This window comes from Rhinichthys klamathensis, unplaced genomic scaffold (genome assembly GCF_029890125.1).
Source record: "Rhinichthys klamathensis goyatoka isolate OS25496 unplaced genomic scaffold, OSU_Roscu_1.1 h1tg000412l_1, whole genome shotgun sequence".
In the NCBI taxonomy this organism is placed as follows: Eukaryota; Metazoa; Chordata; class Actinopteri; order Cypriniformes; family Leuciscidae; genus Rhinichthys; species Rhinichthys klamathensis.
This window is the reverse complement of record NW_026606912.1, coordinates 1,898,239-1,920,876: the sequence shown is the minus strand read 5'-3', so window position 1 is coordinate 1,920,876 and position 22,638 is coordinate 1,898,239. Positions and strand designations below refer to the sequence as shown.

At 39.6% G+C, this 22,638-nt stretch overlaps 1 protein-coding gene and 1 long non-coding RNA gene across 2 annotated transcripts; one reads left to right on the top strand and one right to left on the bottom strand.

Annotated features, from left to right (window-relative positions):
- Window positions 1-2,048: 2,048 nt before the first annotated feature.
- LOC130070604 (uncharacterized) lies at window positions 2,049-3,740 on the top strand. The gene is made up of 2 exons (XR_008803896.1): window positions 2,049-2,575; window positions 3,436-3,740. It is a non-coding gene; the product is annotated as an uncharacterized LOC130070604 (long non-coding RNA).
- Window positions 3,741-7,802: 4,062 nt separating this feature from the next.
- On the bottom strand, window positions 7,803-22,467 carry ccdc6a (coiled-coil domain containing 6a). The gene is made up of 9 exons (XM_056235004.1): window positions 22,024-22,467; window positions 20,859-21,008; window positions 18,467-18,595; window positions 16,941-17,044; window positions 16,653-16,813; window positions 14,394-14,550; window positions 13,999-14,099; window positions 12,576-12,697; window positions 7,803-9,022 (listed from the first exon to the last, which is right to left on the bottom strand). Exons 1-9 carry the CDS (start codon window positions 22,321-22,323, stop codon window positions 8,843-8,845), a joined length of 1,404 nt encoding a protein of 467 aa, XP_056090979.1. The 5' UTR covers window positions 22,324-22,467; the 3' UTR covers window positions 7,803-8,842.
- Window positions 22,468-22,638: the final 171 nt, after the last annotated feature.

Here is a 22,638-nt window from a genome sequence, read left to right as displayed (position 1 = left end):
GTCGGAGGAGGCACAGCGGAAGATGGCTCCGTAGGAGAGGGTAGCCCTGTTGGAATAGGCACAGCAGGAGGAGGCCCTGTCGGAGGAGGCACAGCGGAAGGTGGCTCTGTAGGAGGAGGTACAGTGGAAGGTGACCCTGTCAGAGGAGGCACAGCGGAAGATGGCTCCGTCCGAGAGGGTAGCCCTGTTGGAATAGGCAAAGCAGGAGGAGGCCCTGTCGAAGGAGGCACAGCGGAAGATGGCTCTGTCGGAGAGGGTAGCCCTGTTGGAATAGGCACAGCAGGAGGATGTCCTGTCGGAGGAGGCACAGCGGAAGATGGCTCCGTCGGAGAGGGTAGCCCTGTTGGAATAGGCAAAGCAGGAGGAGGACCTGTCGGAGGAGGCACAGCGGAAGATGGCTCCGTCGGAGAAGGTAGCCCTGTTGGAATAGGCACAGCAGGAGGAGGCCCTGTCGGAGGTGGCACAGCGGAAGATGGCTCCGTCGGAGAGGGTAGCTCTGTTGGAATAGGCACAGCAGGAGGTAGCCCTGTCGGAGGAGGCACAGCGGAAGATGGCTCTGTCGGAGAGGGTAGCCCTGTTGGAATAGGCAAAGCAGGAGGAGGCCCTGTCGGAGGAGGCACAGCGGAAGATGGCTCCGTCGGAGAAGGTAGCCCTGTTGGAATAGGCACAGCAGGAGGAGGCCCTGTCGGAGGAGGCACAGCGGAAGATGGCTCCGTCGGAGAGGGTAGCCCTGTTGAAATAGGCAAAGCAGGAGGAGGCCCTGTCGGAGGAGGCACAGCGGAAGATGGCTCCGTCGGAGAAGGTAGCCCTGTTGGAATAGGCAAAGCAGGAGGAGGCCCTGTCGGAGGAGGCACAGCGGAAGATGGCTCCGTCGGAGAAGGTAGCCCTGTTGGAATAGGCACAGCAGGAGGAGGCCCTGTCGGAGGAGGCACAGCGGAAGATGGCTCTGTCGGAGAGGGTAGCCCTGTTGGAATAGGCAAAGCAGGAGGAGGCCCTGTCGGAGGAGGCACAGCGGAAGATGGCTCCGTAGGAGAGGGTAGCCCTGTTGGAATAGGCACAGCAGGAGGAGGCCCTGTCGGAGGAGGCACAGCGGAAGGTGGCTCTGTAGGAGGAGGTACAGTGGAAGGTGACCCTGTCGGAGGAGGCACAGCGGAAGATGGCTCCGTCCGAGAGGGTAGCCCTGTTGGAATAGGCAAAGCAGGAGGAGGCCCTGTCGAAGGAGGCACAGCGGAAGATGGCTCTGTCGGAGAGGGTAGCCCTGTTGGAATAGGCACAGCAGGAGGATGTCCTGTCGGAGGAGGCACAGCGGAAGGTGGCTCTGTAGGAGGAGGTACAGTGGAAGGTGACCCTGTCGGAGGAGGCACAGCGGAAGATGGCTCCGTCGGAGAGGGTAGCCCTGTTGGAATAGGCACAGCAGGAGGAGGCCCTGTCGGAGGAGGCACAGCGGAAGATGGCTCTGTCGGAGAAGGTAGCCCTGTTGGAATAGGCACAGCAGGAGGTAGCCCTGTCGGAGGAGGCACAGCGGATGTTCAAATTCACATTCCTGGAATATCTCCCCATTAAATGGCCAAATCCCTGTGCATCTAAATCCTGCCTGCCCATTTGTGGCCCTGACTATGCCTGGGATGTCGTAAATCGACATTGTTAACCCTGGATGGGTTTTCATCCAGGAGTCGCAGAATGAGTTGACGACTCTTTTAAGGGGCCCATAAACACTTTTGTCGAGTGGCTGCAGCTTGTGAGAGTGGGTTGGGGGGGGGGGGGTGAATTCAGGACAATGCCATGACTATGGCAGAATTTGATGACTTCCACAGACAGGTGCGAGGGGTGGTTGTCAAGAATTAAAAGAACTTTGGACTCTGAGGAGCTCTTCGTATGAAACTGGGAGTGCTTCAAGTATACCAGGAATTCAGCCTCTTACATCCTCCCTGATGCGTTGGCTGTCCCAATGCAGCCAGATGGGCCATCCCGGAATGAGGTTTAAAGTGCACTCGTGGGAAAATGAATATCGGTGATATGGTGTTCCCAAGTGCATTGATTCCACAGGCTAGTGTGACGAGTGTGCCTCTTTCTGCCGAGGTGGCTGGACCTACTTGCCTTTCACCACGTCTTGCCCCAACCCTTTTGGGATTTTGGACCGTCGTTATCCCTGTTTCGTCCATGTTCCACACGTTTTGTGGTTCAAACTTGTGTTTGTCCAAAACCTTGCTCAAATTGTCGAAGAAGTTGTTAACATTCGTTCGATTAAAACTGGCTGCCCTCGAAAGGCTTGTGGCTTGGGGACGCCTTATCGAGAGAGTGGGGTGCCTCTTTAGAAAGCCAGTGAACCAGTCAACACCAGCCATACTGGTCTCACTCCACTTTGAGGGAAAATAGCCGTTGTAGTGAGAGGCTAGTTGAAAGGCAAACTTCCGAACCTGAAATAAAATGTAAATATTGTCCATCTCTCTATCTTCCTCCCTCTCTCTCTCTCTGTCTTTCTCTCTCTCTTCTATAGGCTACATAATTCTCTTGTTAAAATTTGTTTTTCTCGCATATTTATCTTACCTCTTTGGGAATTAACCCATAGTATTGTGTTTGGTCGTGCGGTACATTATAATGTCTGTGTAGATGCTCTTGGTATTTTAGGATCACATGTTCGACCTTTTACCAAGAATCTGGGTGTGATTTTTGATAATGCTTTTAAATTTGATAAACAGATTAGTTCAGTTGTTAAAACTAGTTTTTTTCAGCTGAGGCTTCTGGCGAAGGTCAAGCAATACCTGCTACGCAAAGACTTTGAAAGAGTCATACATGCTTTTATTATGTCCCGTTTAGACTACTGTAATTCTTTGTATGTTGGATTGGAGCAGTCATCCCTTCGTCGGTTACAGTTAGTCCAGAATGCAGCAGCTAGACTTCTAACCGGGACTAAAAAGCGCGACCATATTTCACCAGTCTTAGCCACGCTGCACTGGCTTCCTGTTTGTTTCAGGATTGAATTTAAAATTGTACTAATGGTTTTTAAAATTTTAAATGGGTTGTCACCGTCTTATTTAACGGAGCTCTTACATTTCCATACACCTGTCAGAGCACTGAGGTCTTGTGATCAGTTGCTCCTCGATGTGCCCAGATCTAGGTTGAAGAATAAAGGTGACAGAGCCTTTGCAGTGGCTGCTCCACACCTCTGGAATAGTTTACCTATTCATGTAAGGAAAGCTCAGACCATTGTAACATTCAAGTCCTTGCTTAAGACCCATTATTATGCCTTGGCTTTCAATTCAAGTTGAGCTTTGATATCTTGACCTATTGTTGCTTATTTTTATTGTATATTGTGTATTGTTTGTGTATTTTTATTTTAGTTTATTTTTTATCTTGAATTTTGTTAAGCACTTTGGTCAATCATGGTTGTTCTTAAACGTGCTATATAAATAAAAAAGAAAAAGATAGTATAAGTCAGCTGCCCTTTTTAAATATTCTCTGAGGCTCCTCTCTTGGTCCTCTGAGAACTCTTTTCTGCTGGTCCAGTACCCTGCTCTCTCGGTAACTTATCCGATCCTTCGCCTGTAAGTTTCTCTCTTTTTTTATTCAATCGAAAAAAGGTGGTGTGACAGATGGCAAAGTGCTTGGCTACTGCCCTGACTGTCCTGCCCTCATCCCTGATTACATCTGATGCTCGTTCCAAAATATTGAGGGGAACCCCTCTGTTAGAAACCCTCTTCCTCACTCTTGGCATACTGAAAACAAACAGAATAAAACTATCCTTCTTACTATCCTTTTATGTACCCCACAATGACTTGTTTATGTTGAAAAATACTGTTGTGTGGTCTGTTTGATATGGTTGCTTAGCTTGGGGACAGTTACAACAACTTGTTGCAACCGTCCGCAACCCTATCAGCCATGACAGAACATCATGTGCTAGCTAGACACACTGACCTTGACACATGCTAACCATGTCACTTAGAAGTCAACAAAACAATAATTCAAAGTAAGTTTTGATTAATTCATACAAAAGGTCAGGACCGTATGACACAAATACAGTTCATGAAAAAAATTATTTTCATACCTCTAAAACAAGTTTTGTTCAATAAATGCAGCAGCAGATGTTAAATATATATCTTCTGTCTTCTTGGTGGGGGTAGGGTCTAACTGTGCATGTGCAGTATGAGTGTCATCACTCTAGCATGTTTCTGATTGGAGGAATAAGACTTGTTGCAACTGTCCCCATTACACTGTAACAGAGATACATTAAAATAAAGTGTAACCGAAATATCTGTTTGATGTCAGAGCTGAAGTTATTGAATGTCATTGACATGTTTAGAATGTGCCCCAGAGCAAACTTCATAGGACTAGACTTCTGTTAGGCCTAGATTAAAAACTTCTTCCCACCCTTCTGTCTCTCCTCTCTGTCTGGGTGGTCAGCTGAACTTTTGTGCTGGGTGAGTGCGTGAGGGTCAGACGGCTTGGGCTTTAAGCCCACCGAGATCCTGTTCCTGTCCAATGCTTGTACTCGTTCCCACACAGACATAAAACAAGAAGGAGAGTCGTCCCCCACCCTGACTCTGTAATCCCCTCTGACATGAAAAGAGAGGGAACAAAAAAGAAAGAACAGAACAGAACAGTTAATTGCATTTGCCTCATATCACTTTTTTGGACAACATCTCTTCTTATGCAGCGTGGCAGCCCGCAGAGATCTGGGAAGCCAATGGGATACTTCTGGAAGGAACATATGCTTGGCTCTCAATTACATTTGGTTTAAAAAGTAAAAAACTGCACTTGACATGATGGATAGAGCAAGTTCATCTACAGTACCAGTCAAAGGTTTAAACACACCTTCTCAAGTCTTTATTACTACTATTTTGCACAGTTAAGAATTACAGCAAAGTCATCTGTGAAACAAGTATACACATTAAACAGAGGCTAACTGTTTTGTTTTAAATTCTTTAATGTACCTCCTGTTACTAAACACTTGGCAATCTCTCAAAACTTCACAAGTAGCCACTTGAGATGCTTTTCCAGCAATCTTGAAGTAGTTCCCATGCATGCTGGGTGCTTAATTGTTTTCCCTTCACTCTCTGGCCCATTTTTTTCCTTTTTAATTAAAATGTTTGTTTCATAAATAAATTCATACAAAAGCACAATTTATATTTGTCAACAAAACTAAAGGGGTTTAAGATCATAATAAAGGTTAAACAGTTGAGTGTCTAAACTTTTGACTAATAGGTTACCATCTTGATTCTCCATTTGTGCAAGAGGGTCAGAGCAGACTGAATTGTAAAAAAGCTTTTGGTTTAATTTTGTTTGGTTTAATTTGCTGTAATGTTAATGAATACCATTCTTATTAAGAGGTTGTTGTTGTATTTTTCCATTTGACCCATTTCAGAGGAAGTGTGCATAATGAGAGCAGTCCATCAAATCTGTGCTGCAGAATTAGAGGATATCTGGAAAACAAAAGCTGTGAGTGTGACATGATCTCCTTGTTTACTATGAGCTTTCGCTTCCTCTTTCAGGAGTGCTGACTCAAATGTTTTTTTTAAGTTGACTAGCATGGCAGGAGAACACAAACCTTGAGCGACCTCTGTGATATCCTCCACTCGCTTCCCTTTTCCCCCTCGTCCTCTGTTTTTCACTTGCTTACACATACAGCATCTCCTGACGTTTACAGTCTTGCTTTACCATTCCATGCCCCTAAACAGCTCAGCGGCAAATCAAGCCAAGGTCAACTGAGGTCAGGGAAAGTGAATCTCTCCAAAGACTGATGCAGGACAGTGGAACTTGTGCACTGCAGTAGAGCTGCTTTAATTAGCATCTTCATCTTAACACGCAGAGCATCATATAAGTGTAACTAAACTAATACGTCAAATAACTTTCTATCAGGACCATTTTTCACCTTTTAATTATTAAATACCAAATGACTGAAACATTTTGTTTTGTCTTATGTACCCCAAAGATTCAGAATGCTCAAGTGATTGACATCAAACCAGAAATGTTACTCTTGCATTTTCGCTAATTTTATTAGTGTCTCTTAAATTAAAACAATTGATATGGGTGAAAAGACTTGCCAAATAGCTTCCTCTTCCTTTAATGAACTTATTTGTCTATAACAACTTTTGAAAGGCTCTCTGTGATTGTTACCAGAATTATAATTATTATAATTGTTTTGTATTAACATTATTGACTTTAGCAAGTATTATTTATTTTATTATTTTATTGTATTATAATTATTATTGACATTTGACATGATTGCTATCAGAATTTGTATCATTATTATTAATGATTAATATATATAACCACTTTGAAATGATAAGGTTATGCATTTTGATCAGTTTTGAGATGTTGAGCTTCAAAGTTTTTGCATTCCATTCGACTTTGTAGAACCTTTTTGTTTTCTAAATAAAATATCCCAAAATGTACACAACTTTTTAAAAAAAACATCACATAATGTAAATAAGTTGTCACAGAATAAGAATATCTGAATAACTCAATTTTGACAAAAATGTCAAATAGAATCGTATAATTCCAAGGCGATGATTTATTTATTTTTAAACAACTAAGTCATAATTTCTGTTTTAAATCTTTACAAGCACCCCTGGTTGTTCCCTACCTGTTGTTAATGCAGTCACACGGTTATATCTATGTTAGTTCTTTCAGAACCACAAACAGTGAACTGCATGACTTCAACTATTCCTCGAATCTGACTTGAGGGTCAGTTACACCCCCCTGACAACCCTAGCCTGACAAAACCAGTCTGAACCAGGTGAGAGTGGCTTGGCAGAGAGAAAGCAGAACAGGACAGCTTATGCTGAAATACTTCTGCAGGGATTACCACACAGCTACAGGACTGTATGTGTGTGAGAACCAGTGCTTGGTAAGACATAAGAGAGGTGTTGGGTAATTAGAATGGAAAACTGTGGTGGGGGGTTGATGTGCAGTGCCAAGCAGGTGTGCAATATTACCTGACACCTACAGAGGGCTGATGTTATAAAGTTGATGCACAATGTCTGTACATTGCAAACTGAAGTTTCACACACACATTTAGAATTGCTAACATGTGCTCTATGATAGGTATCAAGACATCTTGGTAACGACTGAATGCCGAAATGGAAATGCAACATCCTCAGAAACAGATCAATAGCACAGGAAGCACATATGGTACTAATTGAAAGCTTAGAAATTACACTTTCTTTCAAATTAAGCAGTGAAATGTATTAATATTATTATTAACTGTATAGGCCCCATGACATGCAACATTATTTGCATGACATTCCTGAATAGGAAAATATAAATGTCTCTCGAGTTTTGGTTGTATTATGCTCTCGGTCCACAGAAATGGGTTAAGACTAAATGTTTGTCTCATTGTCTACAACTATATTTAACGGCCTGTGTCAGTTTCTTAGGATCATGATTTGAGAATGAGGGCATGCCTCTCTTTCAAAAATGTATATTTATTTGACAAAACTACGCACGAGTTCATTAATGGTTAGAAGTTATTTTTTTGCTTTTTGCAATGAAGATATTTGTTTTCTCTCATAATATAACCTTAGTTTTAACTAACTATTTTTAACGAATCATAGAAGGAGATCTATTTAGGGAACATGGCCCCTTTCTTGATTTAAAAAAATATATTTAAAAACTTTTTGAACTAGGGTAGTTCATCTTAAAAGTAAACATGACTAATGACTCATGACTTCAGAAGCCTCCCCCTGGATCTGACTGTGAAAATTAAAGAAAACAACCTTCAGAATTACAATATCCTTAAAGACTCAAAAGTCCAATCACTTGCACACACATTTCAGGCCAAAAACAAACAAACAAAAAAACACTTTTTTTTTTGTACAAGCATTTAATCATGTTGAGTTATTGTTCAACAGTACCTTGTTTTGTTGCATCAACATGTCGGTTCATATTTAGGTGTTATATGACACTGGCATTAAGCAAAATTCCCCATCTGAATAAGCATTCAGGGCACTCACTTTACAGCGAAGGCTCCGAGAGAGGTTGAGCTGCTGATCAGAAACCAGTATGACTTTGTTTTTGTAGCGGGTCATGTTTGGATTCTAGCAGGGAGAGACTGGTCCCCGACCAGCAGTCGTGGGAAACCTCTATGGCTGTGCAGAAACACACAAACACCCGCACACACAAACACTATAATCCCACTATAATACACACACAGAGAGGCAACAAGTGCTGTTTCAGTACATTTCAGTCTGTCTTCTTTACCATCTACATGCTGCCAACGAGACACACACACATCTGTTTTACAAACAAAAACGGCCTAAAACATACAAACACGATAAAACAAAACATTTTACTGCCGCCCCCACGGCAAATGTGCTGGGATTCAGTTCTTTTTCAACCTTTGTGAAGACAGTCATTTGAGAGGAAGGATTTATCCAATCAAGCATTCAGTTGTTTATTAAATGTAAAATTTTGATTCGATATAACAGTCAATCTGTTAAAACAATTAAGATTAAATGGGGGCATGGGAAAGACTTTCCACAAACAAAATGCAGACATACGCAGCTGACAACCCTCTCGTACAATCTTCTAAACCTTTCCCAATTGTTTCCTGAGCCAGCTTGATCACTTGAAGAAAAAAAAAGAAGAAAAAAAATAGTAAGAAAAACGAAATTTAACGGCATGGGGCTGGTTATGGATCTGTCAGTCGGCCAAGCATCTACACATTCTCCCTTTTCACATTCCCAGTCCTTTGGTTCCCCAGTTCAACTGTCCTCTAATTCCATATCCGCTCCAAAAACCTTCCAACCTTTGCCCAGTGGAGGATCACTGAGTTGTTATCATTATAGTAGTAGTATAGCCTAGCTTGGAGCAGCCTAGCTTAAGGTAGCGCACGGTGCATGCATTAAGGCTGAGAGGGGGGATTCTGTGATGTCACAGAGTGGGAGGAGCCGGACTGAACCATCGGCTGTGCGGGTGGCGGAGGAGGAGGAGGGTGCTGTGCTCCAGAGTGTGTGTTCGGGGAGGGAGGCGGAGTGGGACGCTTGAACTTATCTGGGCTGGTGCTTCTCCTTGGGGATGGCCTCTGTATGTGGGAAGGAAATAAAAGACAAGCTCATAATGTGATACTGGTCATTAATGTAATTTTTTTAAATTAATCCTTTTATTCAGCAAAGACATATAATGTTACAAAAAAAATCTATATTTTAGAAGAAAAAAGCATTTCTAAGGATGCTGATTTTTAGAAGGCAGCTGTCTGTCTCGGAGATGATGAACGGGAACATGGTTTGTGTAATGTAAGCAACACATTATTGGCTAATTGATAACGTAGTCAAGCCAAAGGATAATCGTATCAATTACTGCTGTGTCCGACATTGTAGGGAGCGATACATAAAAACGCATTACCATTCTGATACATCGACTTGTAAACGACTCTGTATAATGTGCACTTCTGAATCAGTTTCTAGTTCAAACATATAAGGCTGAATTAAACCAATATTTCCAACATCAACAACCTAAAGAGCTCTGACTTGTACAAGCTGCCAGCTGCAGATTCATTTCGCCATTGATAGTGTTGCAATAGAAATGCACAATTTGGAGTGCGAGGATGTGAACAGCTCCAAACCTCTGGGTTCATGGGTAATCTTGTAATTACGGCATAGCCTGCCCTGAACGCAGCATAAACTTGTTTTGGTTCAGGAGGAACTGTAAAAGGTGGCTGCTGTTTGTTTGCGGCGCTCTGTTACTGTCTGTGCTAGCAGGGTTGCATGGAGGTATGCAAATACATACGCTGACAGGCAGGTAGGACATCCAATCATTGCATTCGGACTGAATTATTGGAGGAATATTCCACAGAAGATATGTGTACATGTTTTACTATTTAGACCACTTCTATTATTGATTGCTATCAGGATTTGAAGAGAGTTTAACCAGTATAACAAAAAGTGTCATTGCCTACCCTACCTTTAAAGGATAAAATTGTTGACTGCAGGGGGACTTTAAAATATATTAAAATAGAATACATATTTGAAATTTAAATAATATTTCACAATATTAGTGTTTTGGCGGTTTTATCAATCAAACAAATGCAGCCTTGGTAAACATAAAAGACTTCTTTCAAAAACGTACCACAAATTTTGAATGGAAGTGTAACTCCTAAGTTATTCAAACACATTTCGACAGTTTCTGACAATTGCGGTCATGCTTTTGCTAAAATCAACACTAAAACTCTTACACACAGAATGTGCATTGGTATCATCACCTCTAGTTTATTTGACACATGAGTGTTTACATGTGAAAACAGAGTGTGAAAGTGCAAATGTGACCCCTCTGAGTGTGTTGGAACAGTCTGGCTCTGCTGTCACTTCTTTGGTTTATCAAAACAAGCGGACTTTTTCATGGCATCGCGGGACATGAAAGTGAGCCACGGGACATGAAAGTGAGCCAACCGCTCTTCGCTAAAACAAACAGATCACTGTTGCTATAGCCAACAGCTCCCCAACAGGAAAATATAATCCACAATGTTCAAATGGGTATAGGGAAAGCAAAAAGAAGCAAAAATAATGCTAATCCAAACATGTCACTGAATATTATTCTTCGAGAGCCTGAGGTGATCAAATTCTTCATTACATAACCAAATCAGTTCAGCTTTCATACCAGACCATATCTGTTGAAAAGTACAAGGAATGTTGATCAAGTGACTGGATTTACTGAAAGATTGCTAATACTACTGCAACAAAAGAAAACACAAGCATATCTTAGATTTTTCTATTTGTCTTGATAACCTCAGAAGTTTACCTAGAATATTTAAATTGCTTACAAATGAGTCTTGTTAATAGGACGAGCACTCGGATGAAGTCTTATTAAATAGAAGTTCTTCCTTCTTATTGTTGATGTTTTTGGTTATTTAGATAGCTATGTTAAAGCTTGCAATGAGCCATCCCATTAAGGGATGGTGAGGTTATATAATGTGCTTACCTAGTCAGTCACTTCATCAAAAGTCTTTGGTGGTACATAGAGGGGTCATTTTTGTGCAACAGACATAAACATGATGACTAATTGCTGCTGCAACCAGGCTAATCTTACATTTTTGGCCTCCGCTCAACTGGACAATATCCAAAGGGTGTTGCGGAACATACATAAGCTGAAATTGAGACCGGTTAAAATGGTTACTTCACTGCTGTACATTTATAGATAACTTATTTATCTGCTAGTTAACATTAACCTGATAAAGTGACGCATTAAATCTACGTTGCACCTGTCATTTTTCTCAAATGGTACTAAACAGCTTGAAAAAGCAATATACACTTCAAAAATCTGGGGTCAGCAAGTTTTTTGTTTGTTTGTTTTTTAAAGAAAAATGTCAAACTTTGATTCGGCATGGATACATTAAATTGATCAAAAGTGACTGTAAAGACATTTATTTAAAAAAATATATATATAAAAGATTTCTATTGAACATGCTCTTCATCAAAGAATCCTGAAAAATCAGGTTCCACAAAAATATTAAGCAGCACAACTGTTTTCAACATTGATAATAATAAGAAATGTTTACATACAGTAAGCAGCCCTTTCATTTGGAAATCAAAAGCTGAAGTGTGACCTCAATTATTCTGCTGCCATGATTGACAGAAAGTGATAAAGAATGTCTAGGTCTCGTCTCAGCTGGCATGAACCTGGTTATGACACACACATAAAGAAAAAATCTTCGAAGTAATTTTTAAACCACTTTGTCTGACTTTCCTAAACATTACTGCCATTTCACTTTTTTCACCCAACACTGAGTGTGAGGAATAAAGCTGTGCTTTTACACTAGATAGTCAATATTTAATCTCAGCAAAACCAGCGGCAAGATTAAAGAATAAAACGTGTCAATTCATCAACACTCTTTTTTTTTTATGTTCCTTGGGCAAAGTGAAATGGTGAAAAAACGGACTGAATGGGTGTATGTAACATCAAAAAACATTTTCTTACAATTTAATTATTATAATTTTTTTTACAATTTAAATGTAAAAATGTAGTCCATCATCACTAATGATACTGTAGGTACCTGTATGTATAAAAACACTGGATGTTTTTGTTCAGCGAGTTTGTTATCTTATCAGGGTTTCTGCATTATAATACAATTGAATATCTCTGTTACATAATACAAGTGCCATGGCACCTTTGGGATTGTGATTGATAAGAACCAAGGTCTTGTGTGGTGTACTAGATTTTCTATTGCAGGGACTCCCTGCTATCTCTCCATCTAAAAGGTCAGAATACACTGCAACGGACACAGCAAGGGAGGAGATGCAAGAGAAAAAGAGAATGCTGCTTTTGTGCTTTATCTTATTTAGATGGCTGAGGATTCCCGGAACTGGTCTATATTAACTTAAACATACAAAGGGGATGAGGAAGAGCATTCTGAGGTCGAGTGTTACCAGGTGATTCACAGATGAGTCATCTAATGTCCTGTTAGCAATTCAACTGAATGGTGTTACGACGGATATTAACTGAAAACAGGCCATGCATGATACACACTACTTCCTGCATGAAAACATCTTGCTGCTCATCGACATGAGCTTGTGCAAAGAGTGAGTGTGTTTATATTATATATATATATATATGCTGGACATGTGCATATAGTGTACACGCACCTGTACAGCGTGTGAGGGTCCTGGGTGGATGTGTAGCCCGGGAGATGTGTAGTGGGGGAGTGGTGCTCGGCTCAGCGTGGCTGGAGGGGTGAAACCAACCGTGTGACTAGCGTAAGACAAACCTGGAATGAAAAAACAGCATCTGCGGATCAGTTTTAGTGAGGTCCTTTATACAGTTTTTTTTTTTGTCACATCTATGTAATGTGCCAATATATCCAAAAAACTATGAAACCTGGCCCACCATACTGACAGTATGCAGAACAAATATAAATAGCTCTTGCAGGTCACTCCTCTGGGATCATGGGAAAATGTATAAATAACTGGACTCCTTTTTCAACGGAACCTAATGAAAGAAGACTATAAACCAGTCTTTCTCAGCAATAGAATATAAAAAAAAGGCTTTCACGCCTTCAAATGTGCACTGTTATACTTTTCATCATGCATATGTAAATTCTATCATCTAATAAACTAAAGCAAACATGTTTTTAAAAATTTTTTTTTTTTTTTTTTACATGATATCAACCCGTTAATGCCGTTATTAAAAACCAGCAATAAACAGTACACTGTGCCTAAATAAAAACTTTATTATTTAAACTCCTTATTGACATGAATCTTTGGTCATTTGAACAACATACACTTTTGATTTAAATAACTTGATATACTTGTTCATTGGGTACTTTATCTTATTAAAGATTGTTTTAGTTTATTATCTAGTTAATTTATGTTATATTTATCAATAACTGCAATATATGCAAAGCAAATGTACCACCCATAAACATCTACTGGAGCATCGGTCTGAAATAATCTTTTTTGAAGTCCTCAAAGGTCATTCATCTGTTTGATCTCAGAAGGGGAATGAAAGCAAGTCTTTTACCTATTATACCTTCACATCACAGCACAGTACAACTTGTATAATAATTAACACTCCATAAAAAACATGTTTGTCTAATCAATTATAATCTTATGAACTGACCAAAAGGCTGTGTGCCAAAAACCTTGAGTGTTAAAATGTGGATCAAAGACAAAGCACATACAATCTGTTAATCACAAACACCTGTTCAAAAGTCTGTACCAGCTTTTAAAGAAGTTTCTTGTGCTCACCAAGGCTGCATTTATTTGATCAGAAATACAAGTATAACTAGTAAATAAATATAAAAGTATAAATAACTAACACTAACATTGTGCAATATTATTACAATTTAAGATAACAGTTTTCTATTTTAATTGTTTAAAATGTAATTTACTCCTGTAAACAAAGAACAGCATTTTTTTTATTTTTTTATTGTAACATTATGAATGTCTTTACTGTCACTTTTTTATTCATTTAATGCGTCCTTGCTGATAAAAGTATTAGTTCCTTTAAAAAAAATGTTTTGCTATAAAAGAGTGATACATTTACAAAGCTAAATGTGTGGACACATACCAGGGGAGATGGGGCGGCTGGAGGAAGGAGAGGGGGTGTAGGGGATTGGGCTGGACACCGTACGAGCTCTCAGTCCCTGAGCAGACATCTCATTAAAATATCTAGAGAGAGAGAGAGAGATTCAAAATAACTAAGATGCAATATCCAAGGTTTAAACGTAGCCGGGCTGCGTTTCCCAAAAGCAGCATAAGCCTAAATAGATCATAGAACTATTGCAACCAATGGTCTCTATGATCAACTTAGCTCACGATGCTTTTGGGAAATGCAGCCCTACGTACTACGTTAAGAAAGACATGTCCAGTTATTTTCAGTTTGATCATATTCAGACCGTCAAAAACATTGTATATAGATAAGGTTATGATTCCAGTCATCTTTTCTGTATGTGTTTAACGCACCTCTCATCATCCATCTCAAGGCTGCTCTCGCTCTCTGACAGTTGTCTGCACAGCGCCTCTCTTCTCTCCATTTCTCTCTGGAGTTTCCTCTGAAGACGGATGTTCTCTTCCCTCATCTGCCTTTCCTCCTCAATGTACTGAGCCCGCTTCTCTGTGTCTGGAGGGAGTGATGATGGAAAACAAACAAATGTTACAAAGATATACAAACTGTAATAAACTGAAGATGAAGAAGATGCTCCTTGAATCATTTTCAAAATACATGATTACACGATCATAATTTTAAACTTTCAAATACTAAGACAAAAACTAAGTCTTACTGTTAAATTAAAGTTTTTCTATTTTTGATTAATTATAAATTATAATAACAGCATACATTTACAGTATAGCTGATTTTATAATTTATATATAAAAATAGAAAAATGGATTACCATTTTCACTGTTTGAAGTCCACTATATAGTCTCAAATTAAAATTAAGTTCATATTTTTAAATAATTAAAATAGTTTTAAAACACACACTGTATATATATATATATACACACACACACACAGTATAAATACCTCGATCTTTTACCTGCTAAGTTTTAAAAGCTTTTTATATCTACCTTATTGCTGACTCAATGCTATGTTGTGTTAATACCTGCTTAAAGCTTTAATGGGTGCGATACCATGAGCTAGAGAGTAAGCTATGGTTGTCTTACAATGCAGATGTCTCCCTCTAGTGGCCATAACACAATTAAAAAAAAGTATTCAAGCTAAGAAAAAAACAACTGTGTGGAACTCACTGCACTGTGCCACAAGCTAAGGCTGCATCCCAATCTGTACTACAAAAGTAAAACCATGTAATTCACTGGTCAGTATACAAGAGTACACCATAGTGTTGTCACGATACTGGAATTTCTAACTTCGATAAGAAAAAAAAAACAAGAAAACAATCAGTAATAAAATAAGAACAAATAAACAAACTGCAAACAATAGCACAAATAAATAGATTAAAATAAAGAGACAAAAACATGGCGTTAAGTTTTTCAGGTGGGTCTAACAGTTGGCTAGTTTTCAGGCAAGAAATTACAGGAATTAAATAAAGTAATAAAAAAAAAATAAAAAAAAACACTGGATAGTTTTCATTGTAAAAATTAAATACAGATTAATGCTTATGATTAAAGGTACAAGAGCAGCGAGCGATTTTCTTTGTCTTTTGTTTAGGGCTGGGTATCATTCAAAAAATGTAGATACCGATACCTTGACTTTGAAACCGGTTCCTGAACGATACTTTTTTCGATACCAATTTTATGAAATCCGTTTTAACAAGATTACATTACCTCAAAAAAACGTTGGTTTTATTGATTCAGTTTGTTGACTTTTTTTACAGACTTTTTTACTAGTCTTTGAGTCTGTAAAAAAGCACCAATGCAAACATTTTCAAGTGCTTCATCAGATTTGTCGTGTTGCCGGTCTTGGCAGCAATCATCTTGTCGCAAATATTGCATCGCGGCCTGTTGGCATTGAGCCTGCTGAAATGTAGCCACAAATGTAGCCACGCAAAAACAACTCAATTTGGTACTCGCAAGCTGTTTGAGAGGCGGCTTTATGTGTGCGCCACTTACATATAGATCAGTGGTGCGCATTCTTTTGATGTGAATGCAAAACCTGCGGGAATTAATCAAATTATGAGTAGTACCGGCACTATTCAACCAGAGCGAATTGAGTGAGACGAGTGATTGACAGAAGGCGAGTGTGTCAAACTGTAAATTCCCCATCGGAGAGAAGAGAGAGCGAAACAGCGCAGCTGGTATCGGTGTATTAAGACTGCAGAAAAGAAGTATTGGAACTTTTAGATATTTCCGTATCGATACATATCGAAATATCAATATTTTTGACAACACTAGTACACCAAAACATAAAATTGCACTTTCAAACCTCACTGTCATACTGTTAATATTTGCATCTGTTTATATTTACATGCAAATATTAGCTCAACAATCTGGCAATACATTATTTCTTACATTTATATCCAAAAACCATGCAAAGACACATACTTCAAAAACCCACTGGAAATAGTATACCCTCTGGGTATCTTTTAGTGTACTATTTCCAATGTACTATATTGGGACATACTTATCCTAATCTGGAATTCTATTTAGTATGAATACCATGAGCTAATGTATCCAAATTTGCAGTGCAATTTGTTTTCCTCTGGTTGAGTATGATGGCAGAAAGACTGTGTTGGTGCAGGAGTGCGTAATGAGACAAGGACTCACGCTGTAGTTCTGTAGTGCGGAGGCTGCGCTTCAGCCTCTCCACTTCACTCTTCAGGAAGCGGATGTGCCGCATCATGTTTTCGGGAGAGTCAATCTCCATGGAAACTTCACGTGGAGAGGGAGGGGCTGACACTGGCTGGTCAAGCTTCTCCTGCAGAATCCTGCCAATCAGAATGAAGAGGTAAAATTGTGAAATGAAGTGTGCTTGGACGCATACAAAGTTTTTTTTTTTTACTAATGTAAAAAAGCACTAAGAAAAAAAAAAGACCACATTACAAGGGACATTACCTTTTCTCTGCCTCAAGTTTGTCCATGCGCTTCCAAAGCCGGTTGACCAGTGCCTCCTGCTCCTGTTCCAGAGTGTTTTCCAGATCAATCTTCTCACGCCGGAGCTGCACACATTACATGGAATTAATAAAACAATATGGCATTTTAACAATACAACGCATGGTCTTAAAGGTCCCCTGACATGGGGTTATTTTATAATTTTATAATGTTTCCTGGGTTGCCCTTATAATGTTAGTATGTTTTTTAGATCAAAAATATTCATAATTTAGAAATAAAGATCTTATCTTTGCAACGTAGTTTCTGCACTCTCTCTAATGCTTTCCCCAATGCAAACATGATGATGTACATACAGAAAGAGCTTCGTTGTGCAGTGTAACGTGCGTCATTGATTTCATAACGAGTTGTCCAGATAAACTCGCGCTGTGTGGAAAGATTGTTCTTTGATCGCTTTCTGTATAATTTGTTCAGAATTTAAATAAGATTATTTTCATCCTACTAAAATAAACGATGTGAAGTTGATATTTTAGTCACTGGCTTGACTTACTGATGCATAAACAGTATTGAACGATTTTGAGAGAAAGATTAACTTACCTGTCTGAACTTGAACAATTAGGCTACACATCAGAAATTGTTGCTTGGTAGCTCGATCGATTTATTTTCAGACGTTCATCGAGTTGAGGAAACAGTCGTCGGTGAAATGTTTGGACCATACAAAACTTTGGGAAGTTGTGTCAGCGCATTTCCAGAAAAAATTAAATTAACCCATTGTTTCTTCAGAGGCTCGGATGAAGGAACTAAAAAAATACTTTTGTGTTCATTTGTACATCCGAACACTGATCAACTGCCATGCTTCGCTCGTTTGCAAGCCATGATATCTCTCGAGGAAAAACTCAAATCTCAAAGCTATTTCTCTAGGAAAAACTAAAATAGCGCCGGCACGTTCGTACTTCCTGTTCCTAGCTCGTTTTCTCATGGGCGGGTCAAATTCTCTGGGCGGGCAAAGCAGAGAAGGGGGAGGTAACCTTTCCCCCGTATGTCATACGGGGGAGATTCAAGATCAGCCCGTCTGAAATCTCATTTTCTCACAGGCAGATAAAGATACCGATACCGACTGAAATTTCTAGACACGAGGGGACCAAATACAGGCCGCTAGGAGAACTAATATTAATGTTTAAAAAACCTCAGAAAGTGAAAATTTCATGTCAGGGGACCTTTAAGGAAAAATCTTGGGCCACAATAATAATTGTGGGACTTTCCGAAAGTACAAATGATGTGTTTGCTCCTGAATAGCCTGTTCTAATCCGAGAAGATTGCTGAATGCGTGTTCCAGAGCCAGGTACTGGCAGATGCCTAAGCTAACAAAACAAACAAAAAAATTAGGTTATTTGAAGCACCTGTTGTTTTGAAAGCGCAACTGGTTTAGACCAATTGATCTGAAAAATTGTCTGTGCAATAGATGGTGGCCAGTCAAGAATGAGTGGTTTAGAGACGATCTTGTTCTACAGCAAGTTGTTTGAAGAAGTTACCTGCTCTAGAGTGAGCTGTTTGGTGATGGTGTCGTTCTCCAGTTTTTTGATCTTCTTCATCAGTTTATTGACCTGGAACTCCTGCTCCTGCTCCAAATGCTGCTCCAACTCTGCCTTTTCATGCTGAAGCTGAAAACGAAAGAGCGTATAAGAGGGGGGAAAAAAATGCAACAGTCCTGAATCAAAACATGATGGGCAAAGCCTGTGATGCAAAGCAGTAATGTTATGTTGTCACAATTTACCCTGATGTCTTTACCTTGATAACTCATGGTAACTATTTTGAACGCTCATGCATTGTTACTAGTGTTGCAAATATACTAGGGCTGTCCCTGACTAAAGATTTTCCAAGTCGTCAGTTAGTCGTTCATTTAAGCCATTAGTCGATCAGTCGGGGGAGAAATACTCAACCATAATAATGAGTATTTAAAATATAAATGAAATGTTCCAGCGTGCTATCGCAAAAAGCTTGCTGCAAACATTGCATGAATTTGTCTGAGATCAGAACGCAAACAAAAAATTACCTATAAATAACAGCTTTATCTAAAAAAATAAAAAAAAAAGAATTAACAAAAATATTTTTAAAATGTAGGACTTAAATATAAATGATAAATAAACAAAAATATACAGCAAACTCAAACCCTTAAAAGAGAAATATCAGTGCAAACATAATCAGGTCAATGAGTAAGTAGCCTTAACATCAAATGAAAACTCAGAAGTCTGAACAAAAACAAAATAAATAAACATTATATAAAAATGAATAAATAAAAATAATTTATACCAGTAGACTGAAACACTACAATATGGCCAATCACTGATCTCCATCCTCTGATCTCCGTCGTCTTTATATTATGAGAAAGGAATACTAGTTACTTTCTAATGTCCACATTGTCGGGGAGAAGTGAGCTTGCTTACAATGAAGCGGTAACACTGGCCTTTGAGAAGATGCATGGACTTGGAAGTTAAGTTAAACATGTGGTGCAGTAAGCGCGATACTAATTTAGCTTCCACACCAATACTTGGCTATTCAACTAATATTAGCAGACATTTATCGAGCGGCCATGTAAAGTGGCTTACTTTAGACTACTTCTGGTTTAAATCAATCATGTTTGAGGTTCCACGTCACCATTTTGTGGTCATTCTTTACCCTCTCGAAAGTTTTTTTTGTCTTCTGTCCGACATATTACCGCATGGACCAGCCATGTAAGCGATCTGTCACAGCGTGACTTTGCCAATTCCTGTGGATTTTTCTGTTAGTACTAACCCACTGATTAAAATTGAGTCGACCAAGCCTCTTCTTGTCGACTAACGTTTTGTCGACTATTAGGAGGCAGCCCTAGAATATACCATGCAGTTTACCACTGCAACACATTTTAACCAGAAGAATCTGCAACAGTGTTCCAAATTCAATACACCACAGAAAAACAAATGTTTGCAACCCATTAAAAACAAACACAATCAATGAGCATAAGATATACTGACTACACAGCACTGGATTCTAACGACTGGTCCAAAACTCTTCCATACTGGGCCAACCTTTCATTGCTGAGCCATGTCTGCATATATTATATTTATATCACTAGTACCATGCAAAATTTAAAGTCAGTAAGATTTGTTTTTGAAAGAAATTAATAATTTTATTCAGCAAGAAATGCATTAAATTGATCAAACAGTAATCAGTAAGACATTTATAATGTTACAAAAGATTTCTATTTCAAATAATTGCCGTTCTTCTGAACTTTCTATTCGTTCTATTATAACAATATCATGATTTCCACAAAAATATTAAGCAGCACAGATGTTTTCAACATTGGTAAGAAATGTTTCTTAAACACCAAAACAGCATATTTAAATTAATCTGGAGGTTCATGTGACACTGAAGAAACACATTTTAAAATATATTTTAAAAAAGGAAAACAGCTATTTCAAATTTGAGTGTTTTTGTTGTATTTTTTTATTTATTTAAAAACAATCAGCCTTGGTGAGCATAAGAGACTTTCAAAAACATTACAAAATCTTTTTAAAATATTAATGAGTCACACCAACTGTATATGCACACTAGTTCCATAATCTCTTTCTTTACTCCTCCACACAATACAACACACCTACTAAACACACGCACGCACCATAAACAATGTCATCTGGTCTCCGCTAAGAAGAGCCAGATTCAGTCTGACTAATGGCCACAACACCAAAACAATCTCTCACACGATTTAATCAGCTATTGTTCAGCAGCTTATTTTGGTTGCCGCTGAACAATAACTTTGAAATAGGTGTCTTACTGTATCTCAATGTGAAAGTTACCTTTAGGGATGATTCTAAGGGCAAGCGATCAAATTTCCCACCCCTGACCTCAAACGCCACTGATGGGCTCTTTCCTTCTAGAGTTTCTCACCTGCATGAGCTTCCGAGACAAGTCATTGGTGAGGAACTCCTCTTCTTTCTCATAGTTGACAGCGAGCGTCTCCTTCTCTTTCTGCAGAGCCTGAATCTTCTTAAATAAAGTGTTGGAGATGAACTCCTCCTCTTGTTCTGCCCGCGCTTGCTTCAGAAAAAAAAAAAAAAAAAAACACTCATGCATTTGAAAAAGGCAATTATTCTTAAAGATTTCTCTTGGGAAAATATTTGACATTATATTCCCACATACTTCTGTAACCAAGTAATTAATATTTGATCTTGAAACATGATTTCAAAACTATTATTTACTAAATTTTAGATCACAAATACTGATTACAAAGGAAATAGGTATTCAGACAATAATTATTATTGACAATGAGACATGTAATACCTACTCTGCACAATAAATCCAGCAAAATTATTCAGAAATGGATTTCTCACAGTAAACAATTGCACAACCAACAAGAAACACATTCCACTATGAATTTCCACCATTACAGATTGTCATAAATGCAAACGCACTTAATATAAGTGTCAGTGTTTCTATAGTGACACTTGGGTTTTGGCTCATTGTCTAAAATGCAGATGGTCTGATTCACATTCAGGATGTTGACGCATTAGAGCCAAATATTCAGAGTGCCAACTTCCACCCTGACACAGGCCTCAAATATGAAGTCCTGATGACAACCTTATTCGCTCAACACAGAGTATCAGACGTGCAAAAACACGTTCTGCATTAGAAGCATGTTGATGATTAAGCTTGTGGTAAATCAGTAAACGCCTTATGTGGTCAGTATACACACACACCTGCGGAGTACTACTAACCAAATAAAACAACGTTAAGACGAAAAACATACACAAAGACAGATACATTGTAGGCTATAACGGTCCATGTTGAAATCTAAACTATTTTTAAGAAGCTGGCCTGTGATATACATTTTCACTGAAACTATTAACGTGCCATCAGGCTTTTGTTGGATATTTTCACAGTTAGCTCGAAGGCTAGCAGGTTTAGCGACCTTAAACTCTTCTATTTTCCCACAAACTATTTAACTTGGCACCCCAGTGTGGTGTATAATGTGGCTCAGACGTCTTTGCATGCCGTGATGGTGTTGTCAGGTGTGCCGCGGAGATTAAAGTGATAAAAACACGGGCTGACTCACAATGGTGACGCTAGCTTTGCGCAGGTCACGGTTCTCCTCCTGCAGCGCTTTGCACTTCAACTTGAACGTCTCGAGCTCGATCTTCAGCACTTTGTTCTCCTGCTGCAGTGACGCGAGTCGGTTTGTCAGCTCCTCCAGTCGGGACTGCGAGATCACGACGCCCTGTGCTTTGGTGGCGGTGTTCGTTGTGGTCGTAGTGGTGTTGGAGGCGGCCGCCGAGGTGCAGGAGGACTGCGGGGTGGCGGAGCTGCTGCTGCTGCCCGCGCCGTCCGTGTCGCTCTCGCTCGCGCTGTCCGCCATGGTGTCGAGCGCTCGTTACCTAGTGCTCGCGACGGATTTCAATGGAGAGGAAGTGTGTTTCAGGGGCCAGGAAGAAAGAGGGATGGGGCAAGTGTGGCTACTAGACTGGAGAGGGAACGGTCCAAGAAATGACTGGGCGTGCTGAAAGTGCAGGCGAATGGGGAGGGTGGCGCCGTCATGTGGTGGAGAGTGTGTTTTTTGTTGTTTTTGTTTTTTCATCCCAGTGACTCCAATTTTTTTTAATCCATTCTGCTAAAGGGTTTGTTCAAATACGATTGTTCGGCGGCCCTTACCCCAGATAGCAATGAGTCGGCG